The following is a 20,040-nucleotide window of genomic DNA, read 5'->3' as shown; positions in this document are numbered from 1 at the left end:
ATTCTTTGAATTAAAAGCTTGCTGATTACATTATCCTAAAAGCGAAGAATATAGAAAGGTGAAGATGAGAAACTATTAGTATATATAAGGAATAGAGATTGAGAATTATAATAATATCATCTAATATCGAACTTTAATTAATGCTTTACATCTAATCAAAAATGCTTCTATTGATTAGCAGAACTATTAATAAAGGAAATCCTAATGCAGCATAGAATAGCTAATTCAATCTCTTATTATTTATTACAAGATAAACTTTATGTATGCTTTACTTACAGACTAAATCTCTTTTAAGCATTTGAATTCTCTCGATCTTTACAGTATTGTCTTCTGCAGAATACAGAAAGCATTCCAGCTATAGCACTCTCAACTCAAGGATCTCGAACCAGGAAAGCAAAGAAATATCGGAGGAAGCAATAATCAAGAGGGAAGATAGCCTTCACATCTAAGAGCTCTTTCAATCAGATATCCAGTTCAGCTAACTATCTAGCTAACAATCACTATAGTTAGAACTTCAGATTTCCTTTTTACAGTAAGCTTGCTAATAGTAGATTAATGTTGTTTGCTTGTATAGAAGTCTTCTTGTAGCTGAAGCAATTCAACTGATAGCATTAGATTAAAGGAATTGATAATACTCAAGTATTTAACTTTATAAAAGGCTTCTATGCAAATACAATCATTGCTGGAGAAGTAAAGAGATTTACTACAAGCATCAAAACTTAGGATGAATAGAAGAAGCAACTATTAATTGCTTATTGCTCTTGGAATCATCTCTAGGCGTATATCTTCAAGCAGAAGCGCTTAAATATTATTAATAACTATTTCATTACCAATGCTGCTAGCTTCTGATCATTCATTGTAAACTATAACAATGCTCTTACTCATCTTAAGATTAGAAACAGTTAATCTGTAGCAGAAGCATAGATAAAGCTCTTTTTAATCTGAATCAAGCGCTTTCAAGCTAATTATAATATTACTGCTGAAAGCATTAGCAACAAGAAGTAGCCTTATCTTATGGAAAAGCTGTTGAAGGTTTATTGTAAAGCACTCCAGAAAGAGATTCAAGACTAACTTGCTTCTAGTGCTACTAATCTTCAACTTTATTAACAAGCTTAATTCCAAGATCCTTCTATACTTCTATCTCAGCTGATTCTTAACCAGATACAGCTCATTTCTATTCTACATTCAATGCATAGTGCTTCTAATCAACTAATGAATTCATTAAAACAAGTAATAGAGCTATTGTACTATCAACTGCCTTAATAGTTAACTCATAATTAGCAAGCTCAGCCTGAACTAACTAAGCAGATCTTAAAAGCTGAATCTGCTTAAAAGAGCAACTAAGAATATAACCAGTTAACTTCAATAATAAAGCAATTCCGCATTAATTAAATTACAATAGCAAAATCCTTAAAGCTGCAGACTAATGCTTTCAAACAGATATAGAATATCTTGTATAACCAAACTAAAGCTTTACAAGAGATCTTATAACTAATCAAGCATTCCCAAACTATTTCTACAAAAAATCCTTCCTAGAGAAATGCAAATTCCTTGCAGATAGATATTACTTATATAAGTTTGGAAAACGAGAGTAAGTAGTATTCTGAAGCATAGCAAGCAGAGATTAATGAAATCCTGAAGAAGAATGGAACTCTGCATAGGTGCTACAGCTATAGATCGAAATCCTATAAAGCTTATAAGTGCATAGAATTTCGTACTATTATGAACTATAGCATTTGCTATGCTTTAGCATTAGCAAAGCTAGAATAGCATCTTAGCAATTGCTTGAAGTTTCTGAACTCTAGATCAAAACCAGTATTATATAGCCAGATTATATCCGCTCAAGATAATTCCAAAAGCAATATAATCTATCTGATCCTCAGTCTCTGTGAGGATTAGCAGCTAAAGAGTATTAAGAATTCTTAAATCTCTCAATATATTAGCCTGATCCAAGAGAACGAGAAATAGCATGGAGATTCTGAGATAGCTAAGAATAAAATACTGTAGAAAGAAACTAATTCTATTTCCAAATGCAATAATCAGTATAGAACTAACAATATTGAGATTCTCAGCAATGCTGATGAGATTCAAGTAAGGAAGTTATATCTCACTCCAGCTTAAGCTGAACTATACCTACTAAAGCTTTTCAGCATCAATGCTGTAAGTATTGAGCCTGTTCAAGCTCAGATAAATGCAGATGAAGCAAAGAAGCTGTCAGGGCCGATTGTGCCAGCAAGGCTTAGGGCCAGCTAAGCCAGCTGGATTACGGATGACTAAGCAATATGCGGCTATAAAGCGGCTTTCTAGCCACGTTAGCACTGCTGAGCAGAACTTAGCTCCTTAGGCCTCAATGTTATTCTGGTTGTATGCTCCTGAAAGAGAGAAAGACCTCGCCACATTGCCTTTGCAACCTTTCCACCTGACAGTTTGAGGCCTGGCCCTTTTAAAGGAGGCAATCCGGCGAGGCTTTCTATCTTTTTTTTTCTTCCCTAGGAGCAGCGCTAATACTGAGCAGGAGCAGAGCAAACGATCAGACTACTATTCTTTTCGAACCTTCGAGCCTTTGACCTTCGAGCCTTTAACCTTCGAGCCTTTGACCTTCGAGCCTTTAACCTTCGAGCCTTTGACCTTCGAGCCTTTGACCTTCGAGCCTTTGACCTTCGAGCCTTCGATTTTCGAGCTTTCGAGCCTTGAATACAGCGAGCAAGCAGTGCCGAGCAAGCAGTATGCAAGCAGCGTGCGAGAAGCGTTCAGAAGAGATTCAGAGCATTCGAGTCGCTAAGCTAGAGCATACAGCGAGCAAGCAGTGTTGAGCAAGCAGTATGCAAGCAGCGTGCGAGAAGCGTTCAGAAGAGATTCAGAGCATTCGAGTTGCTAAGCTAGAGCAAACAGCGAGCAAGCAGTATGCAAGCAGCATGCAAGAAGCGTTCAGAAGAGATTCAGAGCATTCGAGTTGCTAAGCTAGAGCAAACAGCGAGCAAGCAGTATACAAGCAGCGTGCGAGAAGCGTTCAGAAGAGATTCAGAGCATTCGAGTTGCTAAGCTAGAGCAAATAGCGAGCAAGCAGTATGCAAGCAGCGTGCGAGAAGCGTTTAGAAGAGATTCAGAGCATTCGAGTTGCTAAGCTAGAGCAAATAGCGAGCAAGCAGTATGCAAGCAGCGTGCGAGAAGCGTTCAGAAGAGATTCAGAGCATTCGAGTTGCTAAGCTAGAGCAAATAGCGAGCAAGCAGTATGCAAGCAGCGTACGAGAAGCGTTCAGAAGAGATTTAGAGCATTTGAGTTGCTAAGCTAGAGCAAATAGCGAGCAAGCAGTATGCAAGCAGCGTGCGAGAAGCATTTAGAAGAGATTCAGAGCATTCGAGTTGCTAAGCTAGAACAAAGTGTGTTCTTCGCTATTCGAGCGAGAGAGCAGAGTGAGCAAGCAGTAGATCTGAGTATCTTCTGTTTTTGAGAGTATGTTCTTCGCTATTCGAGCGAGAGAGCAGAGTGAGCAAGCAGTAGATCTGAGTATCTTCTGTTTTCAAGAGTATATTCTTCGCTATTCGAGCGAGAGAGCAGAGTAAGCAAGCAGTAGATCTAAGTATCTTCTGTTTTCGAGAGTGTATTCTTCGCTATTCGAGCGAGAGAGCAGAGTAAGCAAGCAGTAGATCTGAGTATCTTCTGTTTTCGAGAGTGTGTTCTTCGCTATTCGAGCGAGAGAGCAGAGTGAGCAAGCAGTAGATCTGAGTATCTTCTGTTTTCGAGAGTGTGTTCTTCGCTATTCGAGCGAGAGAGCAGAGTGAGCAAGCAGTAGATCTGAATATCTTCTGTTTTTGAGAGTGTATTCTTCGCTATTCGAGCGAGAGAGCAGAGTGAGCAAGCAGTAGATCTGAGTATCTTCTGTTTTTGAGAGTGTGCTCTTCGCTATTTGAGCGAGAGCGCAGAGCTGAAGCGGAGTATCCGCTTAGCAACTGAAGTTGCTTGGGTATTAGATTGCAAACCAATTATCCTTCTGCGCTTAGCGGTGGAGCGAAGCGTGGCAACAGCTTCAGAGTTGCTAGAGAGCAACTCTCAAGACGGAAAGCTATAATTATCCGTTATAGCTGCAGAGATGCTGTTCTGGATGCTGGGCTCCTTGGCTGCAAACCAAGTCCCTGGTGGAAGGCTTGCAACCTACATCAAACAGCTTTAAGTTCTGAAGAGTGCCTGGATAAAGCGTTGAGGGAGCAGCGACTGAGCAGCGTATATGGCGCGGGTATTGCACTCGGAAGACTTACGTCTGGAATGTGATTAAAAAGAGATTTTTTTTTTTCACAGGCTTCGGGGACGAAGCCAGAAGAGAAGGAGGGAGATGGTGGAGAGGCCTGAGGCACTGAGAGGCCTTGAGGAACCTGAGGCACTGAGAGATCTTGAGAAGCCTTGAGAGGCCTGAGGCACTGAGAGACCTTGAGAGGCCTTGAGAAGCCTGAGGCACTGAGAGATCTTGAGAGGCTTTGAGAAACCTGAGGCACTGAGAGATCTTGAGAAGCCTTGAGAGGCCTGAGGCACTGAGAGACCTTGAGAGGCCTTGAGAAGCCTGAAGCACTGAGAGATCTTGAGAGGCCTTGAGGAACCTGAGGCACTGAGAGATCTTGAGAGGCCTTGAGAGGCCTGAGGCACTGAGAGATCTTGAGAGGCTTTGAGAAACCTGAGGCACTGAGGGATCTTGAGAAGCTTTGAGAAGCCTGAAGCACTGAGAGATCTTAAGAGCCTGAAGCATTGAGAAGGCGTAGGAGCAGCTAGGAAGCAGCGAAAGCCTGGAAGCAACGGAAGCTTGGGAGCAACGGAAGCTTGGGAGCAACGGAAGCCTGGAAGCAACGAAAGCTCGGAAGCCTCAAAGGCCTTGAGGACAAGGCCTGATAAGGGGGGACAATCTGTTAGGGCCGATTGTGCTAGCAAGGCTCAGGGCCAGCTAAGCCAGCTGGATTACGGATGACTAAGCAATATGCGGCTATAAAGCGGCTTTCTAGCCACGTCAGCACTGCTGAGCAGAACTTAGCTCCTTAGGCCTCAATGTTATTCTGGTTGTATGCCCCTGAAAGAGAGAAAGACCTCGCCACATTGCCTTTGCAACCTTTCCACCTAACAGAAGCGCTGTGTTGGGAAGGCTGGATATGATGATAATGAGGTTGAAGAAGATGCAAGTATGAGAACTGTTGAGATCTCTATATATTTCGGGAATATTGAATCAGAGAAATCTAACAAGCAATCCAATAGTTTGAATAGAAAGCTAACAGTTCAGGCTATTAGTAATAAGCTTCTGAATTAGTTTCTAAATCATTCGTTGAAGATTTCAAGCTGGAAGATAATAGTTATATTATCAGAATAAGAAGCTTATCTGATTTATAGTCTTCAAGGAGTTAGCTCTGAAGCTCGAAAAGTTGTTAATCTTAATAATCAAACCAGCTCGAACCTATACAAGATAGATACTGCTAGATTAGCTAATTCATTATAGCATAAACCCGGAATCTCGATACTTTCCCAGCTTAAAAAGCTTATTAATAGTTAGATTATCAATACTCGGAATATTACTGAGTATCTTTCGAAACTAGCTTAACTATCCGCAGTTCAAGCTTTATCTCTTATTACTGAATCTAGCTATATCAAGCTTACTATTAACATGATTCAAGCCTTTAACAAATCCTCATTTCCTTCTGTAATAGCTTTCATAACTGCTCTCAGCAGCATCTGAGATAGAAGCATCGCTCCAGTAGTATACATTTCTTTGCAGCTAGAAGATAAAGAGAATGAATCTATACAAGCAATGCTGAATACAGATGCTGAAATAAGCTTAATAGCTCTCTTTCTGTATTCGAGCATGCGCTTATCTTATATGCTAATATCGAATATTATCTTATATATATACAATGAATCAGATATAGCGCTTATTAGAATTCTTAAAACTAATATTTTCTATAGCAGCTTTTCTGAATAAGTAATATTCTATATTATTAATAATAGATTAATATTATTAAATCATTCTATATTGTTAGAAATGCTATTTATAATACAAACTAAGCTTTCCTTTAATCACTCCATTCCCGGATTTCTCCGTATAAGCTTCGTCTTTGGAGGAGTACAACTGATTACTACAATCAGCAATCAGAAACTCCTTGAAGAGGAGAATTTATACAGAATTACACCAAAAAACTGAGTGCTAACAGCTATCCTGAGAAACGCAGAGCTATCAGCAGAGAAGTTGTTCCAGAGTGAGTATTATTGGAGAAGAGAGATATAGCTATAATATCCATACCTGAATGAGATATTGCAGCTGTTGTAAATGAGTTAATAATAGAACTGATAGGAAGAAAGTTGAAGAAGGATTGCTTCATAATAAATAAGAAAGAAGCAATCCAAGAGTCTTGCTTGTATGAAATGCACAGCAGCTAGCGCTATTCATACTAGCTATATTGTATAGGAAAGGAAAGAAAAGATGTTTTAAGCTTAGTTAATACTCTTTACAAGCTCAAAAACAAGAAGATTAAGCTAATTAATGATTTCCAGCTTAATAGTTTAGTACTGGAAGGAACGATTGGATGAAAGCTTGCCAAGATTAAGGAGATGAAACAAGCTCAGCAATCCACAAAGCCTACCAAGTATAATAAGTAGATTGAACCCAAGTTCAGCAATCTGAATCCTAATCAGCACCTAAAACCTAACTAATAAGCTGCTATGCAAGAGAAAAACTATAAAGGGTTTTCTAAAGCTGAAAAGAAAATATTCAAATATATATTAAGAAACAGAATCAAAGCTCTTACATAGAACTTTACTAAGATTGGAAAGATTATTGAGAAAGTAGCTCTCTTGCAAGAAATCAGAACTATATCCTACAAGATCTTTCAAGCAAAGCACATTCCAATCCCCAATGCTCTCAGGCTAAAGCTAATAAAGCTCCTAAAATAATATATCAGGCGGAAAATCATTAAGAAAAGCTATGCATTATACAGAAACAACTAGTTTCTTATTATTAAAAAGAATAATAGCTTATACTTGATTAATAATGCTTAAAAATATAATAAGCACAGCTTCAAGGATGCTTTTATGCTGCTTATCTCAGATAAATTCTTGAAGAAGTTCGCTATATGCAAGGTTCTTTCACTGCTCGATTTCTTTTCTGGATACAATCAAGTGCAACTGCATTCTAACAGCAGAAATATAACAATCTTCTCAATGCTCTTAAGCTTGTTCAGAATATATACTTTATTCCAGAGTACTACTAATTCTATTATTTAGTTTATGAGAATAATAGTTAGACTTCTATATAATCTTATTTCTTATATATGCTAGCTTTTTCTTAATAATATTTCTGTTTGTAATTCTATAATAATCTATGGGAATGAAGAGATTCTGAGCTTTTCTGAAATGCATAGATATATTGCTGAGCACATTAGAAATCTTAATAAGATTCTTATAAATGCAGAACTAGCTAGAGCTATAATCTCAGCATTCAAGTTAGAATAATGCTAAGTGAAAGTTAATATGATTAATTATATTATTAGTTCCAGCGAATAATAATCTCAGAATAGAAAGATAGAAAAGCTTCTAATCTGAATAGAATGTAAGAATATCAAAAACATTCGCTCTTTCATTAAACTAATTATCTATTATGCAGCTTGGATTTGGAATTTTGTAATCATTGCTTAACTACTCTACAATCTTTTCAAGAAAGATATTGCATGAAGATGAGAGAAGGAATAGAAAGAAGCTATTGCTATATTTATTCGAATACTCATATCTCATTCAATCATTATTTCAATTGATTACAGCACTAATGCTGGAAAGATTATTCTTATAGTAAATGCAAGCTTATTAAGCTGAAGTGCTGTATTAATGCAGATAGTAAAGAATAAATGAAAGCTAGCACATTTTATTAGCAGAATCTGAATAATTACAGTACAGAAATATAATGCTACTAAGAAGGAATATCGCGCTATTCTCTATGCTCTACAGTTTCTTCAGCAGCATCTCTATAGTTGCTATTTCATTCTGGAAATTAATGCTTGCATTCTAGTAGATTAACTCAATGGAGAAATAAACAATATACTCAATACTCTCCTGAATAGATGAATAGCAGTAATTAAGATATTTAACTTTACTATCAAATACATTCCCAGATTAAAGAATTTTATAGCTAATACTCTTTCTTAATCTTCATACTTAATGCTATCTAAGGAAAATAAAGATAGCAATATTGAGAACTAATATAATGCTTAGCTTAACAGCATGAATTCAGATAAAGCTAATCTAATACTATTGCTAAATCCAACTCTTTAGTGAATAGAATAATTGAAACAGTATATAGAGTTCTTATATTATAAGATTATTCTATTAAAACTCTTTAAGAGGGATTGCAAGAACTTTATAATAGAAGCATTAAAGCATCAAGTACTTAACCAAGCTCTATAGCGCTATGCTGATATAAAACTTCTATGCTAATAGATAGTAGATAATTCTGATCTTCATTGCTGAATTATTAGAGAATATTATACCAAGTTTGAATATCAAAATTAAGATTCTATAGTAGCTTATATTAAGCAACTTTACTACTGAAGAAGTTTCTGAATAAATATAGCTAATACTGTTTTGAGTTGTAAGAAGTATGCAAAATTCAATCTAAAGATGTAAAAGGAAGAAGTAATTCTAATCCTTTCAAGTTAACCCTTTACAAGAATTAGTATTAATATTTAATATATAGCTGAGAATAGCAATTACAAATACCTTGCAAAGGCTTGCTATAATCTGACTAGCTATATGCTTATAAGACTCCTTAAGAAAGCTATAGCTGCAGAAATAAGAAAGTTTATTTTGAAAGAAATCATTCTTGTATTCGGGTGCTCTCTCAAAATTACTGTTAACAGAGAATCAGAAAACAAAGCTGAGATAGCTAAGACTATCAGAGCTCTTGGGATCCTGCTTATTCAGATCTCTAGTTACAATCTCCATACTCAAGAATAAGTAAAAGCTGATTATCTTTCCTTAGCAAGTATTCTTGCTAAGCTAGCTAATGCTTAACTCTGAAAATGAAAGCAGTACTTGAAACTTGCACTCTTTGCTAAAAGAATTATAATTCGCTAGTTGCATAGATACAGCTCCTTCTATTTGATTTTCAGTTAGAAGCTGCTTATTCCAATTGAAACTGAAATCCTGATATAAAGAGTTCTTATATGAATTAAAGATCAATTCTCTTAGAAAGCATTTAAAATGCAGTTAAGAATAATTGCAGCTAAGGAAGATGATATACAGAAAGCAATTAAAGCTATTCAGATATACTATCAAAAGATTGCAGCTAAAAGTCAAATGCAGAATCTGATACGAAAATCTCAACTGAATGTTGAAGATCTTATACTTATTTATAATTACATTCGGAAAATAAGCTACTCATGCAATACCAAGATCTCTTATAAGTAGAAGGATTTATATCTGATTGCTTAGATTCTAAACAAATATACTTATAAGCTTAAGACTACAGATGGAGTTCTGCTAAAAAGCATATATTCAGCTACTAATCTCAAAAAGTTTATATGAAATATGAATAGCATTTGAGAACTCAAGATACTTATATCCTAGGAAGAAGATATTGAGCTTTAATCTAGCTAACTATTATATAATGAGCACTGCAGCAATCCGAAGATTCCTAAGTATACAAAGGGGTTTATGCTAATAAGAGCGGTGTTAAAGTATCAAGTCCTTGAATACGGAACTGTACAAGTGATAAGCGATGCAAGTATTCACTGCCTTTGGGACTACTCAGTATAGAAGACTGAATACTTAGATTAATAACTGAAGAGCTATATATGATGATCTGTCTAATAGTAATGAATGTATAGTTATATATCCAGCTCTTCAGTTTCTGCTCACTGGTAATTACTCCGGATTACTACTGATCACTGAGCACCGGTGATCACAAGTGATCATCCTGTGATCTGATTGGCTGAGCTCTATAACCCTAATTCTGGATTACCTAATCGTTGATAGCTATCCGATGTTGGGTTGTAACACCTGATTCCTTGTTGCTGGGATTTGTTTTGTGATCTGCATGTTGGATGGGTTATAACATCATCTTCCTTCTATCAGTTGTTGTTCTTAATGATCTTCTGTAAGTATTCTGGCAAGCTGTCTGTATGTATAGTTATGCTTTCCTAATCGAGATGTTGAATAGAATCCTTAATTCTTGTATTGCGAAGAAATCTTCTTCTGCTTCTTCTGGTTTGTTGCAATCGCATCTTCGTCGTCTCGAGCGTTTTTCATATATCGAATCTACCGGTTACAAGATTATGCTGTATTCTTTTTGTTTAGAGGAAGAGATGCAGTATAAGATGATGAATAGGGTAAAAAGCTGTTCTCAGTGTATGAAGCGAGGCTGTTCGTGTAATGCTGGTTGGATTCCTGTTTCTTCCTGTAAGTTTCCCCAACTGCTTTCTTTCCTTGCGCACTTTTCCTAATAGCACTTTCTCAGTATTCCGCATTACTGATAAGCTGGTTCGTTTGGATAGTAGGGAGGTGGAGGAAGAGGAGCGTCTGCTGGAGCGTCAACAGGAGTTAGCTGATGCTCAGGCCTGTTTGTTGGAATCTTTGGGTTGCTTGTTCCGCCTGAAGAAGCAACAATGCTTTCTTCAGGAAAAGGGGATAAAACTGGTAAACGAAGGTTTAGAAGAGGAGGAGCGCGAGCGTATGTCTGCTGAGGTTCGGGCTGTAATCTCTACGGAGCCTGTGGTAGTTGAGAAATCGGCTGTAGTGGCTGGGGATTCTTTCTTTGAAGGTTTTGATTGGAATTCCGTGGATGTGAGGAATGGTGTAGTGGATTGGTCTGGATTTTTGGATGAGATGGTGAGCTCTGGGCTTCTTTCCGGGCTGGAGCGGTTGTCTTAGGTGCTGGCTTTCCTTTTCCAATATTCAGCTACTTTTTTCTGAGCATTTTCGATGTTTTTTCGTGGTTTCCATGAATTTTCACTTGCTGAGTAATCTTTCCACTTGATGAGGTATTCCCTTGTGTTATCTGTGCTTCTGTGCTTGAGGATCTTCTCTATTTCATACTCTGGTTCATTGTTTTCTACTTTTGCTGTATTGTTTGTTAGTATTTCCTGTGCTGCTGATTCTAGCAGTGAAATATAGAAAACTGGGTATATTCTCATTTCATAAGGTAATGCTAACTTGTAATTGATTAGAGAAATCTGTTGCAAGATTTTGAATAGTTCTAACTTTTTGTAATTGAGTTTGTTGCTGGATCTGGTTGTTTTGATGTTTTTTCGAAGTAAGTAGATCTTATCTTTCTTCTGTAGGATTGATTTCTTAATTCTCTTGGAGTTTGTATATCATACTATTCGTTTCTGGATGAATTGTAGTTCTGATTGGAATTCCTTCTGAACTTTCTTAATCTTCTTGATCTTCTTATCTGCAGCTTCTGCATCTGCTTCTTGCAGTACCTTGTAATAAGCTGTTGGGTTGTATCTGTAGAGTATGAAGAATGGTGATTTCTTTATTATGCTTGTGTTTGTGCTATTATAAGCAAACTGTATAAGAAGCAACAAGTTAACTTAATTATTCTGTTTCTAATTGATATAGTATTGAAGATATTATTTAATAATCTGATTTATTCTTTCTATCTGTTTATCTATTTGCGGATGAAATGCTATGAATATTCTGTGATGTATTTCGAGCTATTTTATGAGTGAAATTCAAAACTTTGAGTTGAACTTTCTATTTCTGTTGGAGATTACTTCTTCTAGTGAACCAGAACTAGGGCGCTGTCGCCCTCGAAAGAAAAAGGGACAAACAGCTGCTGAAGCAATGGGCAAGAGCTCGTGCAACCCAAGCATGCCTGTGCAGATGAGAACAGCAAACTAAGGCTATACGGGCACAAGAACAGGATGAAAAACCTGTCTTAAACCTGTCTAAAGAGTTCAAAATTGAAAAGAAGAGAAAGAATGCTTGATTGTTATTCTCTGATTGCGAAAATCTAAAGTGGATAGTATTCTTATATGTACGAGAACTCATATCCTGCTTCACTTAATGTTCCAAGGATTACTATACTGGCTACTACAATAGTTCTTCTTTAGCAATTTTCTACTAAAGTTGCAATAAGCACTATAGTATACCAGATCTGGTTAGAAAGAAATTAATTGAACTAAAGAAATAATTCATTGTAATTAAGCAAAACAAAAGCACTGTAAGTTGATCAAGCTCATTATTCTGCTTTATTTTATATGAGATAGCTATTGTATGAAGTATCAATGCAGTACAGTTAAACGGATTCAATTCTTACTTTGTAATATAAGTATAATCTGCTTACTTCTTATTATAGCTTTCAATGCTATCCGCTGCATTAAGCTTTACATTATTCTCTCTTAGCTGCATATGCTTGCTATGCTGCTTCAGCTGCCTTAGCTCAATTCTTGTTCTGCTTAATCAATTGATGGATTCTCTTACATTTTAACTTCTATCTGTTCATCTTGAGAGCATACTCAAATTCTTTCCAGTTTCCAGTACTAATTGAAGAGCGGATCCTGTTAAGATTGTAAAGCTTATTGCATAGAAGCATATAAGGCTTCTGCAGTTTGTTGGGAAAGCTGGGGATTATAGCATTGCTGCTTCTTAGCTTTTCATGCAGAGACGAGATAGCAGCCTAATCAAGCTTAAGAGCAGGCTGCATTAACAAACTGATTATTCGATCCGAGCCTGCAGGCATAGCTCTAGCAGAATCGAGAAAGGGATTCGAAAGGATTGCAGATGAAAGTTGATTCAATTCCGATATGCTTGTAGAAGCACTGTGCTCTCAGAATTGCTTATGTAATAGGCTTATGCTGGATACTCTGCTTGCTCTGAAATCCTCTATGCGAAATAGAGATTCTTCTTAGCTAGATTATATAATGGAATTCTCTGAGGAGAGTTGAGTTAATGCTGTAACATTCCTCTTATAAAAGGAAATATTCGGTCTGTAGTTCACTAATATAATCACTCCAGCTTCAATCTGAATAGCTTTATATTGGTTGATTATACAAAAGTATGTAGTGGGTACTAGAGAGTATATTATATCTTCTGCATAACCAAGTTCGAAACAGAAGGCTATTTGATGATATTGAATCATTATTCCTTCGAAACCTTTCTTTTTAATAGTTTGGATAGCATCTTGGTAGATGAAATAGATAGCTTGTGCTCAGTCTGAACAGCTACTAACAGATCTGAAGAAGTTAGTAGATTCCAAGATTTGTAAGCGGAAAAGCTCCATTGCATACATAGAATACTCATCTATACAATCTACTTTCTTGATTGGTACTTTTTCCAGCAGTTAATTCTTATTAGCTTCAGCGCTTCTGAGCTGAATACTCCAGAATAACTCGGTCTTGCATTTCAGAATATTGTTGTAGTCTCCACACAGGTTGATATAGAAGCCCTTCTCATACTTCATATCAAGCCAGAATAACGCACAGTTTGTAATTATTATAGTCTTTGTATAGAGAAACTAGAAGCGCTACTTCCTTGCTTCCTAACTAGTTAGTTGCTGCTCTTTAATATAAATAGAAAGCTTTAATCTATTATCAGTATCAACTACAAAGCATTCCCTCAAGTGCATATCTACTTGGTTATACTGAGCGTAATAGCGAAAAGCAGCTATGATATATTTTGGCTTGATGTTATAGTAAGCGTTTTGCATTATCAGTTTATTCAGGTTATAGAGATCGAGGAGATGCAGATGCAGGCTAAAGCTGAAGAATGAGATTTGATATAATTAGCGAGGAGATAATTCAGGAAAGTACTTGTTGATGAAGCGTTTTGCATAAGAGCTTTCCTTGTAATTCAGATTGAAAAGAGTAGCCAGCTCTTAATCACTTCAACAGAGTAAGCTTCCTTACTGTAGATAGTACGGATGCAATAAGCCTTTGTTGCTCAGTTGGGATGATCGGATTGAAAAAGCGGAAATGATGAGTATTTGATTCCAGCTATTGCTGCTGAGTTGAAGATAGGAAGAAGATGTAAGGCAGTAGTTGAGCAGGTTTATATATCGAGAAACGGACAAAGTTTGCATTCTATGCATCTTAGGAAGGCTCTTCCGCTGTTAATGAAGAAGCTCTAGCGGATACTCTGAGTAGCATGAATCTATTCAGGCTCAAGAATACTCAGCATAATATGGATAATGATATTTACAGTGTATAAGGATGGGAGGGATGGTTCTCGAGAAGATGCTGCTACTTTAGTATTTTTTGTATTTTCGTACAATGCATTCCAACATCTTTATACTTCTGTAGCAGTTTTCTCTTAGCATTGCAATGATTTCAGAGCTAGCTAATTTGTTCTGTGCTGAGTTTTTGAAATTTTTGAGTAATTCATGTTATTTGTAATAAGTAATAGCAGATAATACTTCATCCCTTCTTCCTCAGCAAAATATACGAAAATGGAATAGAAGAATTGAAAGAAAATATATTTTGCAATAGAAAGGAAATCTGAATAGAAGAAAACTATTCTTCCTTACAAGCTAGGAATGCTGATTTAGTTAGAATTGATATAAACATTCTACTTCTATCTGCTTTTTTCTATTCTTGCTTCTTCTTCTCCGCTGCTTATATGAAATGTTTATTATTATCAACTCTATTTTCATTCTCAGCATTATCATCCGCTTCAGTTGCTAGATTAATAATTTCTGAATTAGGGCTGGTATAGCTAGATATGGGATTGTATTCAATGATATCTGGAATCCAGAATGTAGCGTTGTTGCTTGAGTAGCTATAATCTGGCTATATGATACAGATTTCAATCTCGAATTCAGAAACTCCAATTAATTACTAAGATGCTACTCTAGCTTTGCTAGCATTAGAGCATAGCAGATGCTATAGTTCATGAGCATACGGAGATTTATGCATTCATAAGCACTATGAGTCTTTGATCTATAGTTATAGTATCTGTGCAGAGTTCTGTTCTTCTTCAGAATATCGTTGATCTCTGCATGCTATACTTCAGAGCACTATTCACTATTATTCTCAGGGTTAGTATAAATAGCATTTATCTGCAGAGAATTCATTTCTTCTTGAGCTGCATTTCGAGCTGAAATAGCTTGTAAGCATCTGATTAGCTGTAAGATCTCTTGCAGAGCTTTAGTCTGATTGTATGAGATATTCCGGATTTGTTTGAGAGTTTCAGATTGCAGTCTCAAAGAGTAAGCTATTGCAATCTGATTAATGCGAAGTTGTTCTATCAGAGATGCTAAGTAATTCAATCCCTGCTCAGGCTTCTGAATAGATTCGAGCTTCAGAATCTGTTTAATTGCTTCAGACTAGCCTTGCTATTTGCTGGTTGAATGCTAAGGAGGTTAGTAGTACAATGGTTCCCTAGTTTATCCAATCTGAGCTAGCGAGTAATTGGAGAAATCATAAATTAGCTGAAAAATAAGTATAGATTGCATCTGGTTAGGAATCAGTTGAAATAATAGCACTAAAGGAGCTTGGAATTGCATCTGCTAATGGAGTTAAGAATTTGCAGTATTAGATGCAAGCTGGTCTTAAGTTTTTTTCTTCTCAGCAATAATATCGTAATTAGCTCGAAGATGCTTGATTCAAGTTGAGTAGAGTTTTATTCAAGCTTCAGCAATAGGCTGAGTATTTCTGATCTTGAGATGGGTAAGAGCATTATTATAATCAATAACGAATGATTATAAGCTTGCAGCATTAGTAATGAAACGGTTGTTAATGATATTCAGCTGCTTCTGCTCAGATATATATGCTTGGAGATAATCCCAGAGCTGATATGCAATCAATAGTTAGTTCTTCTATTTGCTTCATATTTTAGCACTTATGATATATCTTTCTACTTTTCTAGCAACAACTGCATCTGAACAGAAGCCTTTTATAAAGTTAAACGCCTGAATATTATCAATGCCTTTGATTTAACGCTACCAATCGAAATACTTCAGCTATAATAAGACTTCTATTCAAGAAAACAGTATCAAGCTGCTACCAGCGAGTTCGCTATGGAAAGGGAACTGGAAGTTAGATTCATACTATCTACTCGCAGAGGAACCAAATGAGCTCGGGGTTGGATCAGGAGACTTGTTAGATGAAGAAGCTATTCTTTTTCCTGATTATTGCTTCCCTTGATGTTTCTTTAGCTTTCTAACTCGAGATTTTTGAAGAGAAAATGCTACAGCTGAAATATCTTCCGTATATAACAGAAAACAACTCTAGCCAGATCGGAGATACTGAGATATCCGAGATATCTAAAGAAAGTCTGATGCTAGAGCAAGATATATATAAGGATGATTTCGGAGCGAGTAATAAGCAGGTATATTAACTGATCTACATCTCCAAGGAATTATTCTTATTATCTCCTTCATTCTTCAATAGCAATATTCCTGTCCAGGAATGCTGTACGCATAATAGTCTAACATCTGCTATTATTATTATAATTCCTCATCCTAATGCTTCGTATGCACTGATTTTATCCCATTCTCATTATCTTGTTTCTTTCTTTTTCGGGAAAATGTAGCTAATAAGCTTTTTGTTTACAGAAACAAGATAATCAGGCGAGGCCAAACAGAGCGTACTGATTAGTTTGCAGCAAGGATTACAAGCTTCACCGCTCTTCTTATTCCTTCCCGTAAAGTACCATCCGCTAAAAGCATTATATTCTGTAATCTAACCAGAGATCCACTCTCAGCATGATTAGACTGCTCCCAATCTGTACAGCTCTGAACTGTACCAGATTGCAAGTCTGAGTGTTGTTTGTTATAGGAAATGTTGTACAAAGGAATTTGTTTCTTCGTAATATTAGCTTGCTAGCTCAACGCTCTGCTCTTTAACCTTCAACCAGAACTTATATCATCCCTCCTTTGCTCACCCATCTCCTCTTTACAAGAGGTCTCAGGCATGACCCAAAGTCTGAATATAGCGTGCAGCCTGTCAGTTCAGTATAAAATAAAGAAATAAGAAGAATTCAGCAGGGAGAAAGAGTATGCTCATACATAAGATCAACTTGCTAGCTTTACTAATTCTCACGAACTGTAATAACAACAGCCCTGAGCTACCAGCCTGGACAGCCAAGTTCACACTTACCGCACTATTAAACCAGAACTAGAGCGCTATCACCCTCGAAAGAAAAAGGAACAAACAGCTGCTGAAGCAATGAGCAAGAGCTTGTACAACCCAAGCGTGCCTGTGCAGATGAGGATAGCAAACTAAGGCTATACAAGCACAAGAACAGAGTGAAAAATCTGTCTTAAACCTATTCAAAGAGTTCAAAATTGAAAAGAAGAGAAAGGATACTTGATTATTGTTCTCTGATCGCGAAAATCTAAAGTGGGTAGTATCCTTATATGCACGAAGACTTATACCCTGCTCCACTCAATGTCTCAAGGATCACTATACTAGCCACCACAATACTAGTATGCTGTAGTTAGCGATAATTGTTCTGAGGAATGCATATGCGAGTTCTTCTGCTGTACTGTTTTCCTTGTAAGGAAGAAAGTAAGCATACTTGCTCAGTTTGCAAACTATTACTAGAATGCTATTATATTGCATCTTAATTAAGAATTCTTGTAAGAGAAATAGCTTAATAATGAAGTTTAGACTAATGAATTGCTAAATAGTTATAAGTACTAGTAAGAAATGCAGTAGTCTGTAAGGCTTATATCTTTCTGCTTTATTCTTCTTGCAGCTATTGCATTGTTGTAGAATGCTTTCAATTCTTTTTCTAAGATCTGATAAGTTCCAGTATTTTCTAATGCATTTATAGATTATTCTAACTCTCTGATGCCTGTATGCTGATATACTGTGTATATTCTTGATGTAGTTGTTTTATTCGTTCGGAGTTATTGATTCTGAATCTCTTTCTGAGGATTCTATTCTGAGAGCAGCGTTCAGTTCTCTGTATGCATTAATAAGGTTTTCTAACTCGTTTTGAATAAAGATATTCTGTATATTCGAGGAATCTGCATTTCGATAATCTGATTTTCTGCTGAGAGCATCTGCTCGTTCATTCTCCGAGCTTTTGCAATGTATAATCTTGAAATTGAATTGTAAGAGGAATTCTGCTTATTTGATTTGTTGCTTATTCAAAATCTTAGTTGTTATAAATGTAATTAGATTCTTGTAATCTGAGTAAACTATGATTAAGTATTGTATGCTAATGAAGTAGTATTGCTACTTTTTAAAGGCTTTTACTATTGCTATGAGTTTCTGATTAGGGATTCTGTAGTTGATTTCTGAGCTGTTCAACTTCTTTGAGAAGTTGCTTATAATCCTTAGATGTTCTTGATTGTTTCGCTAATCAAGTTATTCTCCAAGTGCATATTCTAATGCATCAGTCTTAATTTTAAAGGGTTTGTAAAGATCTGCTTTATATAGAACTAGCTCTAAGATAATATGCTTAATAATCTTATCAAAAGCTTCTTATGCCTTAGGGATTCATTTGAAGAATTGCTTCTTTTTAGTAAGATTTGTAAGAGAATGTGCAATTCAGCTATAGTTCTTAATGAACTGCTTATAAAAGTTGATATATTTGAAGAAAGACTTAATATTCCTAATATTTCTAGGAATTAGCTAATTTCTAATAGCTTTCATTTTATTTTTCTATAGCTTAATGCATTCTAGCTTGATTGTAAATTCGAGATAATTAACTTTTTGTATATAAAAGTAGCTCTTTGCAGATTCTATAAGAAGCTTTGCATTCTGAAGTGTCAGGGCCGATTGTGCCAGCAAGGCTCAGGGCCAGCTAAGCCAGCTGGATTACGGATGACTAAGCAATATGCGGCTATAAAGCGGCTTTCTAGCCACGTCAGCACTGCTGAGCAGAACTTAGCTCCTTAGGCCTCAATGTTATTCTGGTTGTATGCCCCTGAAAGAGAGAAAGACCTCGCCACATTGCCTTTGCAACCTTTCCACCTGACAGTTTGAGGCCTGGCCCTTTTAAAGGAGGCAATCCGGCGAGGCTTTCTATCTTTTTTTTTTCTTCCCTAGGAGCAGCGCTAACACTGAGCAGGAGCAGAGCAAACGATCAGACCACTATTCTTTTCGAACCTTCGAGCCTTTGACCTTCGAGCCTTTAACCTTCGAGCCTTTGACCTTCGAGCCTTCGATTTTCGAGCTTTCGAGCCTTGAATACAGCGAGCAAGCAGTGCCGAGCAAGCAGTATGCAAGCAGCGTGCGAGAAGCGTTCAGAAGAGATTCAGAGCATTCGAGTTGCTAAGCTAGAGCATACAGCGAGCAAGCAGTGTCGAGCAAGCAGTATGCAAGCAGCGTGCGAGAAGCGTTCAGAAGAGATTCAGAGCATTCGAGTCGCTAAGCTAGAGCATACAGCGAGCAAGCAGTGTCGAGCAAGCAGTATGCAAGCAGCGTGCGAGAAGCGTTCAGAAGAGATTCAGAGCATTCGAGTCGCTAAGCTAGAGCATACAGCGAGCAAGCAGTGTCGAGCAAGCAGTATGCAAGCAGCGTGCGAGAAGCGTTCAGAAGAGATTCAGAGCATTCGAGTTGCTAAGCTAGAGCATACAGCGAGCAAGCAGTGTCGAGCAAGCAGTTTGCAAGCAGCGTGCGAGAAGCGTTCAGAAGAGATTCAGAGCATTCGAGTCGCTAAGCTAGAGCAAACAGCGAGCAAGCAGTATGCAAGCAGCGTGCAAGAAGCGTTCAGAAGAGATTCAGAGCATTCGAGTCGCTAAGCTAGAGCAAACAGCGAGCAAGCAGTATGCAAGCAGCGTGCGAGAAGCGTTCAGAAGAGATTCAGAGCATTCGAGTTGCTAAGCTAGAGCAAATAGCGAGCAAGCAGTGTGCAAGCAGCGTGCGAGAAGCGTTCAGAAGAGATTCAGAGCATTCGAGTTGCTAAGCTAGAACAAAGTGTGTTCTTCGCTATTCGAGCGAGAGAGCAGAGTGAGCAAGCAGTAGATCTGAGTATCTTCTGTTTTCGAGAGTGTATTCTTCGCTATTCGAGCGAGAGAGCAGAGTGAGCAAGCAGTAGATCTGAGTATCTTCTGTTTTCGAGAGTGTGTTCTTCGCTATTCGAGCGAGAGAGCAGAGTGAGCAAGCAGTAGATCTGAGTATCTTCTG

At 37.1% G+C, this 20,040-nt stretch overlaps 1 protein-coding gene across 1 annotated transcript; it reads left to right on the top strand.

Moving 5' to 3' along the window:
• Positions 1-2,822: 2,822 nt before the first annotated feature.
• Positions 2,823-19,737, top strand: M406DRAFT_324686 (uncharacterized protein; the record flags this gene model as incomplete). Its single annotated transcript, XM_040919903.1, has 2 exons — positions 2,823-2,902; positions 19,581-19,737. The coding sequence occupies 2 exons, from the start codon at positions 2,823-2,825 to the stop codon at positions 19,735-19,737; spliced, it is 237 nt and encodes a 78-aa protein (XP_040771109.1).
• Positions 19,738-20,040: the final 303 nt, after the last annotated feature.

The sequence above is a fragment of the Cryphonectria parasitica genome (genome assembly GCF_011745365.1).
Source record: "Cryphonectria parasitica EP155 unplaced genomic scaffold M406scaffold_10, whole genome shotgun sequence".
NCBI lineage: Eukaryota > Fungi > Ascomycota > Sordariomycetes > Diaporthales > Cryphonectriaceae > Cryphonectria > Cryphonectria parasitica.
The sequence above is the reverse complement of the archived record's forward strand: the minus strand, read 5'-3'. Positions and strand labels throughout refer to the sequence as shown.